Here is an 18715-nt window from a genome sequence, read left to right on the forward strand (position 1 = left end):
TAAATATTCATTTTATATAAAATACTGATAATTTATATATTTAAATTATATTTTACGTAAAAATTATTAATCACAATTTGTATTCTCACATAAAATATGAGTACTTTTTTTGTTATTGTCAAAATCAATTAATATTTTTTATTAAAATTTTAACACATATGAGTTTCTTTTATTGACCACCTTTTTTTGTTAAAAATTGATTCTTCAACCATTGATATTTTAGTATAACATTTAGAAAGATCGAACCAATAAAAAATTAATTTAATCAGATTTTTGAATTATTTAAAAAATTTATATTTGATATATTATTAATACAAAAAATTTTATACGTTATTAATAAATTATATAATATCACCTTATTAATAGAAAGATTTTTCAAAATCAAAGTTTTTGTGTATTGATTTAAAACATTTATATTTTTTTAAATAAAAAATTTGAAATAAATAAATTATTATATTTTTAAAATGTATCGTAACTGATAATTTAAAATAATAGTTATAAATTATGTATTTGAAATGATTCATCATGATATAAGATTCAAATTCAAAATTTCTTTGTTAAAAAAGATAAATTTTAATTAATTAAGTCAATTATTTATTAATAAAAATTTATATTTATTCATGTTATGATATTATATAATTAATTTATAATGTATAAAATTTAAGAGCGCATTAAATATAAATTCTTGTTTAAATGGATTTTAAGTTTGAAAAATTAAAACTGTCCCTATTTATTTAACCATGACCAGAAACCAAGCCATCATTTCTCCATTCATAACTTTCGCTGAGAGAGATCGAAATTTGAACAAAAACAAATAGTCAAAACTTTTGAATACCTTCTTCTTCTTCGTCAAAAAAAAAAAAAAATCAGATCCAAATCTAGGGTTTCTCCTTCCGTAATCCCTCTTTTTCTCTCTCTCACAGCTTCGATCTCTCTTTATTTTTGTTTTTCGAATAGAAGAGAAATGGAGGCGATCGAAGAATTGGCAGAGCTTTCGGAATCGATGAAGCAAGCGGCTGCTGTGCTCGCCGATGAAGACGTCGATGAGACCTCGTCGTCGTCTTCCAAACGCTCCTCCACTTTCCTCAACGTCGTCGCTTTGGGCAATGTCGTATGTTCCATAATTCGCTCATATTTCTTTTATAGCTTTTTGAGCTTCTCTGTTGGATCTGCTAGATTTTCTATTTCCTTTAGGTGCTAAAGATCGGATATCTTTGGGCTTTTTTGCATAACAACGGAAGGAAATGAAACCTAACTAAATTTCAATTTCTTTATGAAACTGTCATATTCAGATGAATTTGATTGATCTGATATAGGGTGCTATACTTGCAATTCAAATATATATATGTATATATATATTTATTTATATATGTTGCATTATTTTTGATTCATTGCTCAAGTTTATATTGTCCAGAAAAGCTAGATTTATTAGGAAAATACGAGAGCAACACGATGACTAACATTATATTTGTTTTTTCGAAGGTTTCTTTTGATTCTTTGCTCTTCAAAGCTGTCGGAGTTTCTTAATTGCTAATTTCTTTTTGATTAATTGGAATGCTAATTTAATGATGCTGTAGGATATTCAATCTATAATAGTGATCAGATCCTTTAGGCGTATTGATTTGAACATTAAATACACATTTTTCTTTGGACTTTCAGGATCATACCGGTATACCTGCTGCTTTTCAATTTTTTTTTAGAGTTGTTAATGGTTTTTCTATTGAGGGAAAAAGAAAAGGGATTAACATTCATTTTTATCTTCAAAAGGCTGAGCATGAAATTGTTATATTGCTATTCAAGGCCTATATTTGCCAGGCATTCTGTGCCTTATTTGTATTACTATATGATTTGTTGATATTGGCTAACATCTCTTTTTGGTTATGACCTAGTCAGCACCCTTGTTTACCTATCCCTTGTCTTCCATTAAGAGCAAGGAAACTTACCCGTTATGCATATATTTATCCATGTCAAATTTGTGTTTATTTAATCACACGAGGTAACTTATTGATTAAAAAATTCCTAAAATTGGAAGAAACGGAGCTAATTTATGTCGTGATGAATCTGTTTCTGTCTTAGCATGAGATTTTGAAATCTTTTATTTATTTATTTTTTTTATAATTTTAATTTCCCTTTTTCCGAATGTATCAAATAGGGGGCTGGTAAATCTGCCGTCTTGAACAGTCTAATTGGACATCCTGTTCTGGTATGTTGTATTTGTTTTAATTGTTTTAAGCTTTTGCATTTTGTTGAAGATATTTATTTTCACCAGAGTACTTTGCTTATAATAGTATTTATTGACAGCCTACTGGTGAAAATGGTGCCACAAGAGCTCCCATCAGCATTGATTTGGCTAGAGATAGTTCTTTAAGCACTAAATCAATCATATTGCAAATTGACAATAAATCTCAACAGGTTTCTGCAAGTAAGGCCTCCATCCTTTTTTTTGTTGCTTCTATTTCACTTGTGTGGCTTAGTGTTACTTGTTTGCACCTGGAAAATGTACCATTCTTCATTACACACTCTGCATATTGGTCTGGTGATCTCTCTGACTGCCCTTCATCATTCAAATTGGTGCACTGTAGGTGCTCTTCGGCGTTCTCTACAGGATAGGTTAAGCAAAGGTTCATCAGGCAGGGGTCGTGATGAAATATATCTGAAGCTTCGTACTAGCACAGGTCAGCTGTGATGTTTATTGAATTGTATCATTGATTTTTAGTGGTTTTATGAATGTTTGAATAAAATAATTTCTATCAGAGTTTGATGCCTTCATGAAAATTTTCTTTTTATAAGATTGGTTTTAAGTTTGATTTTCCTTTGAAATGATCTATTTAATGAGCAATGTGCATTTTACATCCAAGGGTGCTTTTCAGAACTAAGTTTACAGATGTCAATTGCTGAATTGTTGCAATTACCTATAAACTTTAACCAGAGACATAGCTAACTTTAATAATTTTTATGGTGGCATCAGTGGCTCTTCCTTTCCTTAGTCTTCATATAAATAGAAGTAGCATACCACATCTAAGGCTCTATTTGGTTTGTGGAATTATATTATCCATGAAAAAAAATTTCTATTCTTTGGAAAAACAATGTTTAATGTTTTCCTTTGTTTGGCATCCAATAGAAAATTTACATTATTGTGACATAGACAAACACTCTATCAATTAATCTAATCAAATTTCATTAGTCTATTCAAATCTATTTCAGGAATGATACCAAGTAGAAAGTTAACATTCACCAAAGACAAATTATCATAAAGTCTTTATGAGAAATGTGGCCATTTCAATGACAGCCTCCATTAAAGAAACTTAGAAACATAATGAGTCAAGCAGAAAAATAGTTTGTCAAAAACACTCAAATCGAAGCCTAACTCCTACAAGAGAGACACATATTAACTTGATTCTTAATCAGTCACATGGAAAGTGCCAAACATATCTTTAGCCTCACAAACCCCACACACAAAACCCTGCACCTCTCTGAAAATGATTTAATTATGTCTTTGAGAAAAGATAAAATACTCGAAACATAACATGTGCCATGAAGAGTGCTGATATTTACCTCAAAACAAGACAATTGTAGGCAAAGTATTTGGTGGCATTATTAGCAGGAATAAGGAGTCTTTCTCCTATATTATAGGGGATTGGTTTTAGAGAAAGAGGAAAAAGAAAGCGCGAGAGAGAGCTGTGTGGTTAAAGTTGGCTTGAGGAGAGAGAGGCCCAATTGTTCTTGGAAACAACTTTCTAAATATGCACTTGGGAAGTTGTTTTCCTTATTATTAGCCATGTTTTATATTGCTGAAAAGTGGTTGACCAATTTTCTAATTTTTCTTCAGCCTACCAAACATTGGAAAATTGGGCAAATGACTTTCAAGAATTGACTGTCTCAAGGCTGATCAATCATAGTTAGTCAATTATATGCTCTGTTTTAGGCAGCAAATGACCTTTGGCTTTAGTAGCGAATCAAGAAATATTCAGCAAACACTAACAATTTTAGTGCAATGTGAAAATCACCCAAAGGAAATAGCTATGAAAAATTAAAGATAACAGCATCAAAGAGATTAGAAAATCCGGGCTATGAGATTTTTGCCGGAAGATGTTGTCAAAGCATAATCCAAGCAATGAAGCCTCCATCCAACCATAAATAAAACCAACCTTAAACCTGCTTTCAACTTTTAAGAGAGATTTCTTGCAGTGAATGACCTGGAACTGCCAGAACCTCAAATGTCTAATGTGTAAAGTCCACAATCAATGTGCTGCTAGGGTGATTCTTACTTGGATTTTATTTGATAATTTGTCTAATGCTTAAGGTCCTTGTTTAGTACAATTTTGAATGAGGTTTTCTTTTCTTTAAGTAGCATAGCAACAAAAGGACCCATTTGGCGCCCTTTGGAGGCTGACTAAAGGTTGTTACTGAGTTATAGGTATGCTGTCCTAAGTTAGGTGGATGGAGATCGCCCCCAAAAAAAAAAAGGGTGGATGGAAGTTATGCTCATGCACATTATTGCATTTGTTAACGCTCTAGAATTGATTACACCTCTGTGCAACTTAGTCCCCAATTTTAATAGTTTTGACTGATTGTTCTCAGGATTTGATCGTAATAATGAAATGGTGCTTTTTGGGCTGAGGGAATCACTTGCCCTTGAATCAGGGCACTTTAATTTTTCCTCATCCTTTGGTCACAAGGGTTCAATCCTACCTGTCTTTCCCAAATTATTGTGATTGTTAAGAATTTATAATTGTTGGAACATCATTGTAACTTAGTCCTTTATTAACATATCTTTGAGTGATTTTTCTCATGATATTATTGCATCAGTTTGATTGTGGGAATGTGGACAAACTGGGATGAGCATAGGGAATCTTTTGCCCTTACATCAGGGTCCTAGACCTTTGTTCCATCCCTTCCCATACCTACACCACATTGAATCAATCATTCTTGGTGCAGGAGATCTATCACCAGTATGTAAAGATATCTGACAGCAGTTTTCTTGATAAACAATGTAAAAGTAGCTTTTAGCCAAATACGCCTATTGTCTTTTTAGATATTCAACCATATATTTAAGTAAAACCTACAATAGTTTTTTATTGTCCAGGACTTTCTGTTTGCATTCTATATATTTACAATACACCTTGTGCAGGCTGACCTATAAGTGATTCTACTCATTGCCTTAATCACAAAAATGGCCACAAATTGCCAACTTGCTTTCCAGACACAATAGGGTGGGCCAAAGTTGTGTATTTGAGTCAAGTCCTTGAATGATTCTTATTGGATTTCAGTACGGAAGAGGAAAAAAAGGGGAAAACAGAGGCTAAAAGTGATGTAAAACTGAAGTTGGATAAAAAAAACTTGGGTTTAGGGTTGTAGAACCACTAAAAAATAGTTTTCAAAAATAATGACCCCGTGAAGTGTCTAGAACTACATATACTAAGACACGAGTTTTTAATCCTAGCCCCTGGATATAAATAAACCTTATCTAATCCTAGCCCTTCAGACTCATTAAAAGATCGCATCCTAGTCAAATGACCACTTAATAAAAATAAAACATGATTACTGACCTTATACTAAAGTAGAATGGCAAACCTAAAATAATATATCAAAATAATCAATTTAGCTAAGTTTTAGGATGCTTCTGCATCAATTTATTTGCATTAAATCCTGGCGTCACTCTTACTGGAATTCCTTTGAAGGCAACTGATGTCATTGGAGCTTATTGATTGTATGGTAAAAGCTCAGGAGGATACAGTGATGTGGCTAGTTTTGCATGGACGTTTAACTTGATCACTGAAATTGTTGTGTTGGAAAAAAAATGAAAAATCAAAGGAATATGAATGCTCGCATAAAGTTGTTATCTCGCAAATATCTAGATATTTGTAGGATCTAGTCCTTGTTATTTTCTTAAAGATATTTGTGTAGTTAATAGTAAACATAAAGACACAAAGCAAATAGTTTGTCGCATTCTACAAGCTTGGGAATCTTTAGATAAGATTAATAGACACCCTGCAAAGCCTTACACAGGCAGCAATGGGTTCAGAGAAACAATAAAATTCTACCCCATTCATCGCTCAACTATCTGAAGGTTTGACGCGTTGTGGACATCCATTTAGGAGTTCACATCAACTGTGACAGGGCAACTATATTTAATGATTGATCTCAACACTTCCCTTCCCCTTGCCTCTTTTTTCACTCATGTGTGCATGCATTAAGATACATTCTTATATATATGTGCATGTGCAATATAAATCTTCTTTAACATTTTGTAAAATTTTTTAACAGTTTTTCCCCTTGTTCCATTTCTCAGCCCCACCATTAAAATTGATTGATTTACCTGGATTGGAGCAAAGAATTGTGGATGACTCGTTGGTGAGTGGCTGAACGCTATTTTCTTTTTGTTTCAAATTTTAACAGCTGGACACACTGATGTGTTATTTGGTTCTTTATTCTTTATTTATGTTACCCCTTTGGTTGGTTAGTTATCTGACAAATTCTCTTACTTTATTCCCTCAGCTCAGTGAGTCTGTTGAACATAATGATGCTATTTTGCTCGTTATTGTTCCTGCTGCTCAGGCACCAGAAATTTCGTCATCTAGACCACTTAGGATTGCGAAGGACTATGATTCAGAAGGTGGAAATGCTGTGGCGCTTGCATATTCCAATTAATTTTTTACCAGGCCAAAAATGATACAAATTTTCTTTCCGCCACTGCTTTTCTGGATTTTGAAAATTTTATTGCCAATTTTTAATTGATTGTAGGTACCAGAACTGTTGGCGTCATTAGTAAAATTGATCAAGCTGCTTCAGACTCAAAAGCCCTCGCAGCAGTTCAGGCTCTCTTATTAAATCAGGGACCACCTAAAACTTCTGATATTCCATGGGTTGCTCTAATTGGTCAGTCTGTTTCTATAGCTTCAACTCAATCTGGTAGTGCTTCATCGGACAATTCTTTAGAAACGGCTTGGCGAGCAGAGAGTGAAAGTCTAAAATCTATTTTGACTGGAGCCCCTCAAAATAAGCTCGGGAGAGTAGCTTTGGTAGATGCCCTTGCTGGCCAGATACGTAACCGTATGAAACTCAGGCTTCCAAATCTCCTTTCTGGGTACTTTGCTTATCCCAATTCCTTTTGTGCATTGCTTTCTGTTTATGCAATTACAGAAGTTTACTAAATTTCTACATTCTCTTTTGATTACTGCATTTTTCTTTCTGATACTGTTGTATTACTGCCTAGAAAGTAGAAAATACTGTAAATAGACCCTAGTTTGCCACAGAATTTTTCTTGTTTTAGCTCACAATGTGTAGGAAGAGCATTACCACAAGACATGTTAGAACTTTTTGCTTTCTGAATTTGTGTAAATATATATTTCTAAGTAAATGGCATATTGTCTTTAAAAGCTAATGCTTGTATTATAAAAGGTATGTGAACCACCCCTAATCAGCTTATATGTAAATTGCTACCTGTTATGAGGTTGACCGTTGCCAAATTATTAGCTTATTATTAAATGTCTTCACAAAGGTGGAGAGACCTAGTTGGCAAGTGAATTACCAAGGTTAAGGTTCTGTTCTATTATTAGATATCAAATATATGTGAGGTTGATAGTATCAGACAGCCACCCATTCGGAGTTTTAACAGCCCCAATCGAGACGATTCTTTTTTGGGTTCAAATATGTTTCCTTATTAATATTATTTGTTTGTTATGTAATTGTAAATTTGGGTTCATATGTTTCCTTTTTTAATATTATTTGTTTATTATGTAATTGATGTTATTTGCTTCATTTTTGTTTTAGGACTTATATTTGATTTAAACATAAAAGTTCAAACTAAACTTGGTTTTAAATATATTATTATTTTAAAATAGTCCATATTCTCATACGTCTTTTAGGTTTCTAATTCTTCCTTTCTTCACCACATGTCAGGCTTCAGGGGAAGTCTCAAATAGTCAAGGATGAATTAGTGCGGCTTGGTGAACAAATGGTTAGTACTGCTGAAGGCACGAGAGCTATTGCGTTGGAGCTGTGCCGTGAATTTGAGGACAAATTTCTGCAACACATCACGGGTGGTGAAGTGAGTTGCTTCTTTTAGAAGTGAAATGCTCATCACTGTTGTTTACTACTGCAAAAGAGGGCTAAAGATATATCTGCATGGTTATGATAAATATGCTACCTAAATGATAAAAAAGCTATTTTAGACAAATCTTTGAAGTGTTTAATTTGTCTGTCAGTTTGATTTAATAAATCCTCTTCTTTTGCTTGTTTTACCTCTCCCCCCAAATTTTTAGGGAAATGGTTGGAAAATTGTTGCTAGTTTTGAGGGAAGTTTTCCTAACAGGATTAAGCAGCTCCCTATGGACAGACATTTTGACATAAACAATGTCAAAAGGGTAGTTTCTATAAACAAATCTCATTCAATTTTTGTGCCTTCTTAAGTTGCTACGTATTGGTCTGTTTTTTACCTTCAGATTGATACTTTTCTGTCAGATTGTCTTAGAAGCAGATGGCTATCAACCCTATCTGATATCTCCAGAGAAAGGTTTAAGATCTCTGATAAAAGGTGTCTTGGAGCTTGCAAAAGAACCATCTCGTTTATGTGTTGATGAGGTACATCTGTGTTGGTACTCTGTACCTATACTTTGCTGTAAAGGTTCATTCTTCATGATTGCTTTCATGTTTGTTTTATCGTGTGTATATTTTTCTACTAATGCATTGTTTTTATTATGTGTATATTTTCTACTAATACGGTAGGTTTTTTATGTTTTCTGTATCTGTTTTCTAAATGTTATATGAGTATGTTTGCACAAGTTTCTGCTGTTAATTTGATAGGTGAGGAAACAAATTTTTTGTCTATAGATGTTTTTGGGCATTTTCATTGCAAAGTAAATATGTACGGCACCAATATCCTAATTGATTAACATCATATATTACTAACGGTTATGTGGGTACAACTTTATCCTGCTGTTAATACTGTGACTTGTCTCCAAATGTTTTCATGTTAGTTTACCAATACAAACAATGCATATCCAGCATTTTCACTTTAAAAATTAAAATGTTATTACAGGAACTTTTTCTTGTGTGACAAAGGTTATTTAAACATTTCAAGTTATAACCCCTTGAAATTAACTAACCTTGTGATCTTCATCTCAATGTGATTTTTTGTCTGTTTTCTCTTTCTTTTGGGTACCTGTCAAAACAGGTTCATCGTGTGTTGTTAGACATAGTTTCTGCTGCTGCAAATGCTACACCTGGTCTTGGAAGATATGCTCCTTTTAAGAGAGAGGTAATAATGCATTGCTTCTGTTCATATATGCTTTATAGATATTAAGTTTGACTAATGCCTGTGAAAAAAAATTTAACCAGGTTTTGGCAATTGCAAGTGCTGCACTTGATGGTTTTAAAAATGACGCCAAAAAGATGGTAGTTGCGCTAGTGGATATGGAGCGTGCATTTGTTCCACCGCAACATTTCATTCGTCTGGTGCAAAGGCGGTATGTTAAGATAAATTTTCTTTTTCATCTATTGGTTTATTTATTTTTATAGCTTTCCTGTTCTTCTCTTCAATCATTTAAGCTATTTGTCCTTTTGGTTTTTGATCTATTTCCTGATCCATTATTTTTCAATAGAATGGAGAGACAACGTCGAGAAGAAGAGCTGAAGAATCGGTCCTCCAAGAAGCCAATTGATGCAGAGCAATCAATTCTAAATCGTGTATGGACCTTGCTAAGTGGCTTTAGTAGATATTTTATAATATTAAGTTCATTGGTTGACTACATTTGTCCAACAGACTGATTGTTTTCATCATTTTTCTTCTTAGGCACCTAGTCCTCAAACAGGTGGACAGCAATCTGAAGGAAGCTTAAAATCGATGAAGGATAAACCAAGTAAGCAAGAAAAAGACCTACAAGAGGGATCAGCCCTGAAGACTGCTGGACCTGGTGGTGAGATAACAGCAGGTTAGTAATCAAACTGAATATCCGGAACACATAATTATAAAATTTATGGTTTCATCCAATATCCTGAATTATAGCCTTAAACTTCTCTTTCCTATGATGCCATTGCTAAATGGTAAAGATACAAGGAATGCCTATTGAGTTGCCTGATCAACAAATAATATTTGTGATTGTGGAGATATCAAATTTAAATTGGTGGTCTGTGAAATAATGAACATGTTGCTGACTTTCTGCCTCTCTCAGGAGCAGAGCCACAATATTTAAGCAAGGGCAATTCACTCTCCTGAAATTCCAAAACAAGCAGGTTTTAGTTTGAATCTATAGAACTTTGTGTAGATTTTGTAAAATTGCTCTCACTAACAACAGGCAGGGATCATTTCGAAATTCTAGAATCATATTAAAGGTTACGACTTTAACACTGGGTATAACGCTACGCATGCACACATCTTTTCTTCATTTTCTGTAGCACATTTACTAGTCTTTCAACTGTTAGTAATATTATTTATAATCTGTTAATAATCCAAGGTATGAAATGTTCTAACTTCACATATCCCTCTTTCACTTTCTATCTTATATATAAGCTTGCAATAAACATGTATGCGTTATTCCCTTAGTTTTCTTTCTCAGAATCTGGTAGTAAAGTCTAAGGCTTAGCTGTTAGGAAATGTTGAAAAAGTGAGGACATAGGGATTTAGGAGGGATAGAAAATTTTAAAGGCAAGAACATATCACAAGCTTTTCATATATAATACACCATGGTAATTTTGAATATAACCATTTGCTTGTCATTTGTTGAGCTTATTTTGGATTGGTCCTAAATAGAGCCCAATGGCACAATGTGATCCATGTAGCTGACTGCAAGTGGGAAAAGCCTTAGCATCAATTATATTTTGTATCTGCAGGTTTTTTACTGAAGAAAAGTGCAAAAACAAACGGGTGGAGTAGGCGATGGTTTGTTTTAAATGAGAAAACTGGCAAGGTTAGTATGTTGTGCTTCTATTAATTGTGATTGTTGAAGTGTTGTCAAGGGCGCAAAGCGCGTGCTAGGCGCTGGAATCCTTATATTGCCTGAGATGCAATGCACAAAAAAAGTGCTCACCTGAGTGAAGTAAGGTGCAATTTGTATGTATGACTTTTTTGTTTATGTGTCTGTCTGTGTATGAATATAAAATAGGCTTAATATATATAATTTTGATAATAAGCCCTAAAGAATGGTCCAGTTTTCCTACAAAACATACAAAATTTTAGTTTTCTTTTGTTGATCAATATGCATGATGTCCTTATGGTCCCATGTTTGTTGTTGAATACTCAAATATTGAGAAGTAAAGAGTTTGATATTGTCCCCTATTTTTACTGTTAAAGTTACAATTAATGAAAAAAAATTAAAAGAAATTAAAGAGAATTTCAATTAGACAGGCTTTTTTTTTCCAGCTAGCACCTTACCAAAAAGCGTGCCTAGGCGCACCAGGCATGTGCCTGATCAAATGCACCTCGCCCTAATGGGTCTGAGGCACTTTTGTTGTCTGGTGCTAAGGCACATGCCTTGGCAACACTCGGTTGTTTCTATTTGTGCATGCGCATGTGTGGTTGATAATGCCTGTTATTTTCTCTTTGTTCAAGTAACGTTGTTTAACAGTAATTTTTGCTGCAGCTTGGTTACACAAAAAAACAAGAGGAAAGGCATTTTCGTGGTGTCATCACATTGGAGGTATTAAGTGAATGTTCATTTCTTGTGATACCTTGCTTTTGGTAAGAATATAGTTGGCTAATAATCCTAATAGACACATGCACATGTGTTCTGATTGTTAAATATTATTCATTACTTGAGAATCTATCTCTTGGTGATTATAGAAGTTGATTAACTTTTGCTATCAATTTTTAATGATGCAACATGTACAATAGGCATTTTCTCCTCTCTCTGTTGCTCTCTCTTTGTAAGTTGTTTATATGGGGGGTATTGGTACTTGAGGATCAGCATTCTCTCTATGTCAAGTCTAACTTGATTGTCCTTTAGTTGCATTATCTTGAGGGTTTTTGTTTTGAGATATTGGTTATTATGTAGTTGTTTTGAGAATCTAGAGATAAGATCACTTTTAACTGCCTTGTATGTTGGTAGTATCCTCTTTGTTCCTTTTAGTGCTTTTGTTCTTCACTTGTTTAAAAAAAGAAAAAAAGAAAAAAAAGTTCTTTCTTGATCTCTGAAGTACAGATTTGGGGGAATTGCCTACTTATGGTGTATGAAAATGGGGAAAATGCGTATTGTACAATTAAAATTTAGAAGTTAATTAAGTTTTGTTCAATTAAGGTGATGATAAAGGTGCTGAAACTGAAGAGAAATCTGGTTGACATTTGGGCCAGCTGGAAGAATAGAAGAGGAAACTGTATGCTGAACTTTTATTTATGATAATACTTGATCTTTGGAACACTAGGCAATAACATGATATAAACTCTTTAATGGTCATTTCCTAAAGTTTATATTTTAAAGTTGGTAGATATAATAAATTAGAATTTCTTTGGAACATATTTGTGTATGTATGTATTTGTATACTTGTATATACATAATTTTTGAGAATTAACCTACTAATTTCTTAGGCGAACTTTTTTTTTATCCTTCCCACCTTCTGCCTATGGTGTTATAAGGGTCCTAGTCATTACAGGCTTTGACAACATTATTATGGGTGTTATTTTTGTGCTGTGAATAGTAACTACAATAATACCGTAGCAAAAAGAGGAGGAAGAAAAGGTTAAAGAAAGCCAGAAGTTGGAAAAGAAAGTCGGTGAGAGTTAAAAGAAAGAGATGATAGAGCTGTGAAAAAGACATTTGTCATTCCCTTTTGCTTTGTTTAGTGCATAACAATATTATAATTAGTCCCTTTGTTTCAAATGGCAAAATCTTTTAGGAATGGGGCATTTTGTTTCTTACTTTACAAACTTTACACTTGAAGTGACAAAAAAACTAGGGGGTCCCACCTGAAGTTAGTATTTCCTTCTATTAAATGTAACATTGGAAAAGTGTTTTCGATTGTACGAATGTGGACATTATTTTGAAACATTCAAAAACAGTAAGATGGACATTTAATATGAAACAGAGGGAGTATAATATTCAGCTTTTACTTTGACTTTTCGAATTTTAAGGTCTTCTTAGAAGCTTCTCCTTCTTAACTAAATTACTTAAATGAAATGTATTAATGTTGCATTTAATATGTAATGATATCATTTAGGTTTTTTTCCCTTTTTTTTATAATAAAAAATGAAATTTAACCTAAGTTCTTCAGATATTTAAGTTCTAAAAACAAAAGCATAGTCACATAAAAGTTACCTGAACCCTTGATTGAATTTGATCTTTTTATTGAAGTTATAAAACCAAAGCCCTAAAGTGATTAAGAAACAAGCTGAATCAAATATCTTGGTCAATTTCGTTTTTCTGTCTGTAGCGAGCTAACTTGGTCGCTAGAACTTTTTTTAAAAGTTTGAGAGGTCAATTAAACATCTTTATCATTCTCGTTTATGCTAATTATGAAATTCACATTCCCCTTTCAAATGTAAATTTCCAAATGCTATCTTAATGCTGGAGAAATTATTTCCATGTCCTTTTCCCCCTGAACTACCCTAAGTATTCTTAATACATAACCATTAACTAAATTTAATTAAATTTGGGGAATACGGTCAGAGGTGTGGAATATAGACAGAGGTGGCCCTAGGCTTTGCCTAGGTCTAATCCCCCCTTCTTGGGTGATCTTAAGAGAGCACTGCCCAGGCCTGGTTCATTCAGGATTTTACTTTCAGAGTGCTTCTCACAAGGATCAAACTGTGGTTGAAAAGGAAAGGGAGCTCCTCTCTTACCAACTGACTTGAACCTAGTGGGTAACTAAATTTAAATTATTAGACAAGGAAATCAGTTCTCTTTTAAAAAAGAAAAGACCAATGTGTGAGAGAGAGAGAATGTGGGGTTTGACTTGTACTAAGAATCCTTGTATTGCTGATTAGGACTAGTTTATATTGCTTTGATTTATTGATTTGATCTCAATAACAATGCTCATAATGAAATAAATTGGTATGTCCTCTATATCAATGGCTGCTTTTCTAATTATATAATCATCAGGAATGCAACATTGGGGAAGTTGCTGATGAAGAAGGTGGCTCATCCAAAAGTTCCAAGGATAGGAAGGCAAATGGACCAGATGCTGAAAAAGGACCCAGTCTTGTTTTCAAGATAACTAGCAGGGTTCCTTATAAGACAGTTTTGAAAGGTTTTACAAGTTTCCTTAAATTGATTTGGTTGTTATTGTACTAAGTTACGTGCCATTATATGCTTCAATTTATTTTGCAGCTCACAGTGCTGTTCTGTTAAAGGCTGAGAGCCTTGCAGATAAGGCTGAGTGGTTGGAAAAGTTGAGAAATATTGTTGAATCTAAAGGAGGTCAAGTGAAGGGTGAATCTGGCCCTCCCATGAGGCAAAGTCTATCGGATGGTTCACTTGTGAGTTATTGGTTAATTCCATTTGGTTTCTTTTATATTATACTCGTCATGTGATTATGTTTTGGGTGCAGGGGAGTTCTGTAGTACTTTATTGATTATTAGGGGTATTTTGGTTTAGATTGTTGTGACTAATTTGATTATTCAATTTGATTTAATCAACTTTTAGCTATGGATACAGGTTTGGCTGACAAGCATAAGAATGGCCTTTTCTTTTTGTTGGGAAAATATTCAGTCAAAAGTTTTTTTTGGGTACAAAGTAAAAAACTGTAGCTTGAATCAAAAGGAAATTCCAAAAAAAAAAAAAAAATCACCTGAAATGTTTTTTTATGACAGAGTGGAAAATAATCTTTCTCCCTATTTTTATTCTTTTTCTCCTTTCTATTAGCAAAGCACTATATATATATATATATGAAGGGAGTTGTTGGTGAGGTGGCCAATGCATAGCTTAATCAACAAAAATCTGGGATCAAGTTTATCTGTCAAAATTTTTATTACTGAGCATGCATCTTCAACATTATGCATATTTCGCTTGCAGGATACAATGGCAAGAAGACCTGCTGATCCTGAAGAAGAGCTTCGGTGGATGTCCCAAGAAGTACGTGGTTATGTAGAAGCTGTTCTTAACAGCCTTGCTGCCAATGTTCCAAAGGTCAGTTTATTCTCTTGAATGACCTTTTCTTGTGTTTATGCTAGTGTGTTGATTCTGATCATCATTTTTTTAAGCAGGCTGTTGTTCTTTGCCAAGTAGAGAAAGCGAAAGAAGACATGCTTATTCAGTTATATAGCTCTGTTAGGTCAGTACTATCTATATTCCCTAGCCTGCAAGGAATAAAAATGCCCCCTTTTCCTGTAAAAACATGCTTGTTAAGCTATATCTGAATGATATTTTTTAGTATGAGCAACAACTAACAAAGAGATCACCTTCCTTCTGTCTTCTTTTTACTTTGTGAAAATCGCACTAGAAATTTGCTGTTAAAATGTTCATTGGTTGTGATAATCTTTTTCTGTGAGGCATCGGTTTTTCCATAGTTGAAATGTATTCTACTGGATATTTGTTTTGAAGATAGAATCGATATTTTTGGTAATTATTTCTTGTACAAAAAGCTATTTTGATAATTAAGTGTGTAAGAGAAACTGTGGTAAGGTGTGTTTGGTGGGAAGGAAAAAAATAGGTGGAAGGAAAATTGCCTCAACTCTCATCCAATGGCTACAGTAGAATGTTGCAAATGAGATGGCATGGAATAGCCTAACCATAGAATAAAAATTTTGCTTCCACCTTTTCTTCCTACCAAAGTGCAGTTCAAGTGTTCCCCCACTGATATTGGTAATTGATGTAAACAAATTTTGGTCAAGCCAATATTATGTATCAGGGAATCTGATTATTCAGTTGGACTGGTTTAGGGCTTTATTTAAGTGATAGATGTTAGTATCATGCTTTATATTTGGATGGAATAGAAGGCTGTAGCTTTAGTTTACTCTCTGTTTTACCTTAGTTCTCAGTGTCAGGGTATTATGGTTGTTTTAGGACTTGCTGGAAATTGAAAAATTGGTCTGGAAAGGGTATTATCTAGGTTTGGGGTTCAAGTTTATGGTGGAAAATTCTTGGTAGCTTATCATTTGGATGGCAAGTGTTCATATGAATAACCATAAATTTGAACTCTATAGATTCACATGTAACTTGTTTCGATCAATAGAGCACAAGCTAATGAATATTTCAGTAGGTCGTCTGCTTTATTTGGGATTGTGTGAAGCAATTCCGACCTTACGGTTGAAGTCCCTGAGAGGTTGAGACCTTCTTATGACTGTTACATCCCTTATTTGTTTCTTATTGTTTACTTTCCATTTTCCAGCATTCTTTCCATCTAAATCAATCTTGATTCTGACCGGCACTGTATTCTATCTCACATGAATTCACCATCATACTCAACACTAAAACCTCCAAATGTTGTACTTAGTATTTTTCACGGCACCAAAATGACCTCTGAACAGCTTACTAGATCCTTAACTTTAGCTTCTTCCAATCAACCTTTTATATTTGCCAAAAAAAAAAAAAATCTAATAAACCCCTTAACAAATTATAATTGATCTCATAATATCTCATCCTTTTGTCGTAAATTAGCCTAAATATTAACCTCAAGGCCCTAGCTTTCTTCCCTTCCTACCATGCGTACTAACTTTGAAATTTGTTGAAGTTTTCCTAGCTGCCTTACATATTCTATTCCTGTCTGTTTCTTGATATTTATTTCTTATTAGGAAGAGGCTCATACTGTCATGAATAAATGGGTAATGAGGGTTGCAAATGTATATACCTATCACTTTTGGTTAATGTGGTAAGAATTCCATTCAGCAGTTGGGTCAAAGAAATGCAGCTTTTAATCATGCTATTGACATCAATGCTTGGTCGTTGAAAGCCAATTTTTTTCTTTTTTCTTTTTTTTTTTTTTGTGGGTATCTTTTTATGCTTTATTGTTATTTCAGTTCTGCTCTAGGGAATAATTTCACCCTTTAACTGTTTTGGTGGTTAGTGCCATAAGCAATGCTAGGATGGAGGAACTGCTAATGGAGGACCAAAATGTAAAGCGCAGGAGGGAGCGTTACCAAAAACAGTCCTCTCTTCTTTCAAAACTTACAAGGCAACTTAGCATACATGACAATCAAGCAGCTGCTGCCTCCAGCTGGTCTAACGGTAGTGTAGCAGGTAGCTTTTTTGTGGTTCTGTTCATGTAAATAAATGTTGCGATTTATTTGGAAAGATGGTTGCATGCACATTTACTATGCGTCTGTTGAGATGTTAATACTATGTCCCTGGTGCAAAACCTTTTATTTATTTATTTGGTCAAATTGGTGCAAATCTTCAAATAATCCATAATTGTATGCATGTATGTCGATTTATATTTCACCTGTAGTACACTTTTTTTCTGTATTAATTTTATTTTTCTGGTTCTATACCTGAACAACATGGTTTTTCTCCCCTTTTGTTGAGATACAGAAAGCAGCCCACGGGCAACTGCACCTGCATCTGGTGATGACTGGAGGTCTGCATTTGACGCTGCTGCAAATGGACCTGTCGACTCATCTAGACATGGGGCCAATGGTCATAGCAGACGGTATAGCGACCCAGCACAAAATGGTGATGTAGGTTCTGGTTCAAACTCTAGCAGCCGCAGGACACCAACTCGGTTGCCACCGGCACCACCCCAGTCTGGTTCATCTTACAGATTCTAGGTAAGAACTTAAATCACTTTTTCATTCATGCATTCATCTTGGGTGGACATTTGATCTTGTCATCGAGCATTTCTCAAGCTCAGATTATATCGAGTAGCGTCTGAGAATTAGAACAGGTATGTAGATATATGTGGCGTTTACAGCCATTTGATCTTTTGAGATGTATTTTTGATATATTAATTATATATATTTTTTATTTTCCATATTTTTTAAGATACTACAAATGTATTTGTTTGTATTGAATCTAAATGATTAAAGCCTTTTTTTACCTCTTTAACCGTTCTCTGGTTGGAAAAAGGTTCTGAATTGATAGTGAATTTTTTTTTTAAACTCCAGGTCTAGATTTATGGTAGGGGTTGGCATAACTAATGAAAATGTTTTTGATCGATTTGAGGATTTTAGGATGGTTAAATTTTTTTATTTTATGTGCGGTTCATGATCTAAATTTTTAAGAATCAACACTTTTTAGGTAAATTTGGTAATTTGCCTATTTGAGTCTTGTATAATTTTTATAATTTCGTGTACAATATTTATAAAATACAAAAATTATCGTACGATGATTTATGATAAACAAGAAACATTCTTAATATATTTTTATTTTTATTAAAATTTTAAATTATATTATTTTTATATTATTTTAGCTTGTGTTAGTACCGAAAATGGATAGGTCCACTTTTAGGGACCTATTGGAAGAGCAAATCATAGCTGTCCTAGTGCCATTCCTAAACTTAATTACCCCGACGGTTGGTAAATCATATCAAATTTTGCTTTTTAAAATTTATAAAAGCTAAATAAATTAAGTCTCCAAAAATATACATTCAACCAGCATGGCCGGAGACCGGAGACGAAGAAGGATGGGGAAAGAACTTTTGACTTCTGTACGTCTGTTTCCTCGAAAATAACCTGCTGTCTCCTGTTTCTCTTTTAGTTTGAAGGTAATTTCATAATTTCCGTATCATCAGATTCTAAAGTATCGGACAAATAACAATCTGTTAAGACTGAACAAATGAATTTTCAAAATTGCAAAGCATAAGAAAAGTCTACAAAACCCAATGATGACCAAATGGATTCGATGGCAATTTT

General features: G+C 33.7%; 1 protein-coding gene across 2 annotated transcripts; it reads left to right on the plus strand.

Annotated features, from left to right (window-relative positions):
- Positions 1–713: 713 nt before the first annotated feature.
- Positions 714–17909, plus strand: LOC111281132 (dynamin-2A-like). 2 transcript variants are annotated; one of them, XR_016335012.1, is made up of 22 exons: positions 714–1111; positions 2153–2203; positions 2302–2422; positions 2583–2675; positions 6293–6354; positions 6499–6616; positions 6745–7087; positions 7903–8050; positions 8265–8366; positions 8464–8583; positions 9176–9259; positions 9340–9467; positions 9603–9687; positions 9794–9932; positions 10831–10907; positions 11580–11636; positions 14031–14178; positions 14259–14407; positions 14943–15056; positions 15134–15201; positions 16661–16737; positions 16933–17105. XR_016335012.1 is itself a non-coding variant. In XM_022868761.2 (22 exons), the coding sequence occupies exons 1-22, from the start codon at positions 965–967 to the stop codon at positions 17630–17632; spliced, it is 2763 nt and encodes a 920-aa protein (XP_022724496.2). In that variant the 5' UTR covers positions 714–964; the 3' UTR covers positions 17633–17909. The 2 variants fall into 2 exon arrangements, 1 of the variants encoding a protein (XP_022724496.2); XM_022868761.2 differs by lacking the exon at positions 16661–16737 and adding an exon at positions 17397–17909.
- The last annotated feature ends 806 nt before the right edge of the window (positions 17910–18715 follow it).

This window comes from Durio zibethinus, chromosome 28 (genome assembly GCF_047325235.1).
Source record: "Durio zibethinus cultivar Kanyao isolate XHJ-2024 chromosome 28, ASM4732523v1, whole genome shotgun sequence".
NCBI classification, from domain to species: Eukaryota; Viridiplantae; Streptophyta; class Magnoliopsida; order Malvales; family Malvaceae; genus Durio; species Durio zibethinus.

Bases quoted from the DNA above. Each gene is read 5' to 3' on its own strand.
- LOC111281132 (XM_022868761.2), top strand. From the start codon at position 965: ATGGAGGCGATCGAAGAATTGGCAGAGCTTTCGGAATCGATGAAGCAA. The intron at 10,908-11,579 runs GTTAGTATGTTG...TTTTTGCTGCAG, and splicing joins TAAATGAGAAAACTGGCAAG to CTTGGTTACACAAAAAAACA. The intron at 14,408-14,942 runs GTGAGTTATTGG...TTTCGCTTGCAG, and splicing joins GTCTATCGGATGGTTCACTT to GATACAATGGCAAGAAGACC.